The 4,913-nt window shown below is 42.7% G+C and overlaps 1 protein-coding gene across 1 annotated transcript in view; it reads left to right on the top strand.

Annotated features, from left to right (window-relative positions):
* LOC101859257 (tetratricopeptide repeat protein 8) overlaps window positions 1-4,913 on the top strand; it is a gene marked incomplete at its 3' end in the record, with an annotated part of 49,941 nt that overhangs the window by 14,057 nt on the left and 30,971 nt on the right. Inside the window, 1 exon segment of the mRNA XM_013085077.2 lies at window positions 1,824-1,946. Coding sequence (XP_012940531.1) covers window positions 1,824-1,946 — 123 coding nt within the window.

Raw genomic sequence — 4,913 nt, 5'->3', positions numbered from 1 at the left:
CCCTGACGGGATTCGAACCCACGACCTTACGGTCGTGAGTCCGAGAGCCTAACCACTAGGCCACCGACGCCACATAATAATGTAATAACAGAGGCTGTTCTTAATGGACTGGACTGAATGTTGTTTAGTTTCATTTACATTTTTCTGCTTTCTTGTCCATGTGTCGCAGAAGTCTGTCAATGGTTGGACCACTCTTATAGATTCTAGTTAAGCATGCTTATTCCAAAGTGTAACGGTTTATCTCTTCGCCAATGCACACAGAAGACCTAATTTGAGTTCGATTCCTGTCTGGCTGTCTGGGGGGAAGGGGGGGGGTTGTCGATTCAAGTAACCCAGTCTTTCTGTTGAGACGTAGTATCCTTCTCTCTCAGCCCGGGTTGGCCCTTGCAGCCAGGGTCGTAGCCCGTCTCCTATTATGATCTAAATTGTGTCGATGGGGGCGCGAAAAAGCTTTGTAAATGCGGGTAGTTGGACGGCACAACAGGTAGGTCCTACTTCATTTTTTTCCCCTCTGTTGTTTCTGTCTCTTTTTTGCTGTTTTCCTGCACGAAATTACCGTTATCGTGTCGATGTGCTTCTCTTTGACTCAAACTCAAAACTCAGTGGGTGGCTGTTGGGTGTCCTGGTGTGGTTTGCTCCTTCTTTCCTATCAAATACCTAGGTGTATCGCCTTTATTTTTTCTCCTTTTATATGTGTAGTATGATACTATGTAGTAACACCTCTAATATATGGCATTTGTTTGTCCTAATTGTGTTGCAAGTACCGTAAAACGCTCACAAAAATCTAATCTTCGGTACTTAAAATACAATATGACCTTATTGTGTTGCAAGTAGAGCTGGGCGAAGAATCCAACCGATTCCCTCGATTAGTGCTACAGAAGAATAGTTCCGATTCCACTTTACGTAAACCAACGGTTACCAATTAAAAATGTATTTAAATTTTCTTACTATTAAAAAACAATTATTTTTGGGGGAGGGGGGGAAATGGATGCCTCACCGTGTTTCCAGATCGAGGTTATCCTGGACCCTAGCTGTTTGAAGCCGACCAGGAGACCGGAACTGGCCAGATGTTGGAATCGTCGGAAGTAATTGCTACTCGCCGAAAGTAATGTTGTAATCATCTAGGGGTCGGAACCATTTGAAGAAATCATGGGCACCCTGAAGAAATCATATCAGTGGAAAGAAATTAAGTTCGGACTCGATACCTACGATTCCTAGTTTGCAGTAATTGGGAACCGCCCATCACTAGTTACAAGTGCCGTAAACGCTTACTAAACTGGGATTTTTTTTTCTTAAATTGATCGTCGGCCCTTATTTAACCTAGTTGTGTTGCAAGTGCCGTAAAACGCTTACTAAAACTATTTCAAAAATGAATCATGGGCGCTTACTTTTCCCTAATTGTGTTGCAAGTGCCGTAAAACTGTGCCTTAAACTGGAAATAAACAAACTTGTATCATATTAGGGTGAGGTGGTGGAGCGGTTAGTGCGCTCGTCTCCAAAGCGGAAAGTCCAGGTTCGAGCCCCGGTTCGGACACGGATTTTTTTTCGCCCCCTCCTGCTCACCCAGCACTAATAGGTACCTGACTTCAATTTGGGGAAGTAAAGGCGGTGTGGAAAGGAACTGGCCACCCTACCGCAATATGCCGAAGGCCCAGGAAGTTGTCTCACTAACAAGGCAATCTCCAAAGTCCGGATCTGATGCGGGAACAACTGGCTGACTGGCTGAGGCTCCATTACGCCATCTGGCGTTTAGGGCAGCTACAAAGGATCTCCAGCTCTGCGGGAACAACTAAAAAAATCATATTACTATTTCTGTTCCTCAGGGTATCTGCGACAACAAGCTGGCCTTCCAGTGTTTCCGCCTGGCGCTCAGCCACAACAACGACCACGCCGAGGCCTATAACAACCTGGGGGTGCTGGAGCTGCGCAGAAACCACGTGGAGGCGGTACGTTGTGCCGTGCTCGTTTGTCAGTCTGTTTGTTTGTTTGTTTGTTTGTTTGTTAGTCTGCTTGTTTGTTCGTTTGCTTGTTTGTTTGGGTGTTTGCTTGTTTGTTTGCTTTTTTGTTTGTACCGGTGCGGCTCGGGTTTTGATCAGGGAGATTAATTTAGGATATTTTTATAATGATGATAATGATAATAATGATAATAATAATAATAATGATAATAATAATAATAATAATAATAATAGTAATAATAATAATGATAATAATAATAATAATAATAACAATGATAGTAATAATGATGATAATGATAATAATAGCAATAATGATAATAATAATGATAATAATATAATAATAATAATAATACTATATTATTGTTTGTTATCTATATCCATCCATTCATCCATCCTTAAGGGCTCTCTTGGTCTAGAGGTTACAATGTTAGTCTGCTTTAGACTCCCCTTTCTGCTCACCCCCCCCCCTCCCAAACCCTCCCCTTTGCCCCCGTCCTCTTGGCTCCAGACTCTTTCGGCAGGTTTTTTACTGCTACTCCTTGGCTCCTTCTTACTGCTGCTGTCTTTCAGCCACACTCCTAATCATATTTTAGGGAAGATCTAACACCTAACCTTCTCGGATAAGGGCGAAAAATTGCGAGGGTCCCGTGTGCAAGTTGCACTTGTTAAAGATCCCTTGTGGTCCTAAAATCGATAAGAGTAGGCTTCGGCCGCCACCTGGGCAAAATTCAAAATTCCTACCCAACTGAAAATGTTGAATGTGTCCCGCGCGCTCATGTGACCGTGTGCAGTTGCGAGCGCCGCAAAACACTTACCAAAATCTATCTATCTATCTATCTATCTATCTATCTATCTATCTATCTATCTATCTATCTATCTATCTATCTATCTATCTATCTATCTATCTATCTATCTATCTATCTACGTTTGACGCACTAGTGTCCGTGTCGTGGTTATATTATACGTGTGCTGCTGTACTTCCCGCTTTTAGCAACGATTACTCGCTCTGCTTTTCCTGCTGCTTGTCTTTTTCGTCTTTGCTTGTGAAGCAGAAACATCCCTCGATCTCTCCGTGTAAGCAGTTTCCGACACTTGGAGACTGGAGAATGTCCGCTTTACCTCGCAACCTCTTGCTTGTTAATGGGGAGAAGCAGCAGGTGTTTTGGGGGGGGGGGTTGTGGGGGGGGGTTTAGAGAGGGTTTTTGGCGGGCTTTTAGCGGAGGAAGCAACAGGCGGTTTTAGAGAGGGTTTGGCGGGTTTTGTGGAGATCTTTTTTTTTCTAATTTATTGTGGAAGGTTAGGCTGGTGGAAGGGAGGGTGACGGAGGGAAGGGGGTGTTTTTTGTGGTTTTTAAAAAAGTAATTTTTTATTATTATTTTCATCAATTTTTGGGGTCCTAATAAATTTTAAACCACCGCTGGGAAAACCGTCGGATAGGCAAACAGGTTGCAGAGCTGATGCTGCGTGCCGGTCACTCAACGAGAAGGTCTTTTTTTTTTTTTCGCTCATTTTTTTTCTTCTTTAAATTACCTCTACCTTTATTCATGCCTTCCCCACCAGACTTCGCTGGCAAGTCTGTCAGTGTTCTGGCGCGTGGGTGACGTCGTGCAGACTTGGACGAGTAATTGATGTTTTTGGGGCTGTTGTTTTTTCCTTCTTTGTCTGCGTATTGTTCTTTTTCGATATCGCATAGAGTGCTTACTTTTTCTATCTATCTATCTATCTATCTATCTATCTATCTATCTATCTATCTATCTGTCTATATCTGTCTATCTATGTGGGTGGTTGGCGGGTGCTCTGGTGTGGTTTGCTCCTTCTTTCCTATAAAAAATCTATCGTCCCTCTCTGCCCTCCTTCTTTTTAATGTTTGTTACTCTCTTGTAACACCTCTAATCTTCGGCACTTATATGACCTTATTGTGTTGCAAGTGCCGTAAAACTCTTACAAGAACTAAAGAACTGTCTATCTATCTATCTGTCTATCTATCTATCTATCTGTCTATCTATCTACTTGCCTACCTACCTACATCTGTCTGTCTGTCTGTCTGTCTGTCTGTCTGTCTGTCTGTCTGTCTGTCTGTCTGTCTGTCTGTCTGTCTGTCTGTCTTTTCTCTATCTCCCTTCTCTCTCTCTCTTTCTCTCTCTCTCTCTCTCTCTCTCTCTCTCTCTCTCTCTCTCTCTCTCTCTCTCTCTCTCTCTCTCTCTCTCTCTCTCTCTCTCTCTCTCTCTCTCTCTTATTCCCTTTCGTTTTCTTTTCCTCCCATTCAGTGCAGTTTATGAAAACGTTTGTTGGATGGCACGAGCTTCCATCTTGGTGAACGTGCATAAGTTGCTATTATTACCCACAGAATTCTATAAATAAGTATAGAATTCTGTGCTATAACCACAATGTGTTCCTTGGCTAATATATATGTACACGTTTATCCTTGGTGCGAAAGAACGAAACGAAAATCCGGTGTGATCACCTGTGAATTACGGTTGTCTTAGTAATACAAAGGCTTTAGTGTGTAGTTTTATTAGAGAGAGAGAGAGAGAGAGAGAGAGAGAGAGAGAGAGAGAGAGAGAGAGAGAGAGAGAGAGAGAGAGAAGGTGGGGGGGGGGGAGTAAGAAGTGATATAAAATTACTCAGTCTCATTCCGTATGTCGTGCACACACCCGTAGTTTAACATACGTGCCATAGATTTTTCTACCTTGAAATTCCTTTCCGATGCGACGAGTTGCTTTAAATTGCTTTTTGCATTTCTAGCACTTCTTGCACCATCCACCTTTTGCACTATTAGGATTGGTGGTTGGCATGTCCTGCGGTGTAGTTTGTTTCTTCTAATTCCTATCGAACTTTGATCGTCCTTATCTCTTCTTCTTTCTTGTGTTTGTTACTCTCTTGTACAACCTCTAATCTTCGGCACTTTTGTGACCTAATTAGTGTTTTGAAAGAACCGTAAAGCTCAAACGACCCCCC

The sequence above is a fragment of the Aplysia californica genome, unplaced genomic scaffold, assembly GCF_000002075.1.
Source record: "Aplysia californica isolate F4 #8 unplaced genomic scaffold, AplCal3.0 scaffold00342, whole genome shotgun sequence".
Classification (NCBI taxonomy): Eukaryota; Metazoa; Mollusca; class Gastropoda; order Aplysiida; family Aplysiidae; genus Aplysia; species Aplysia californica.
The sequence above is the reverse complement of the archived record's forward strand: the minus strand, read 5'-3'. Positions and strand labels throughout refer to the sequence as shown.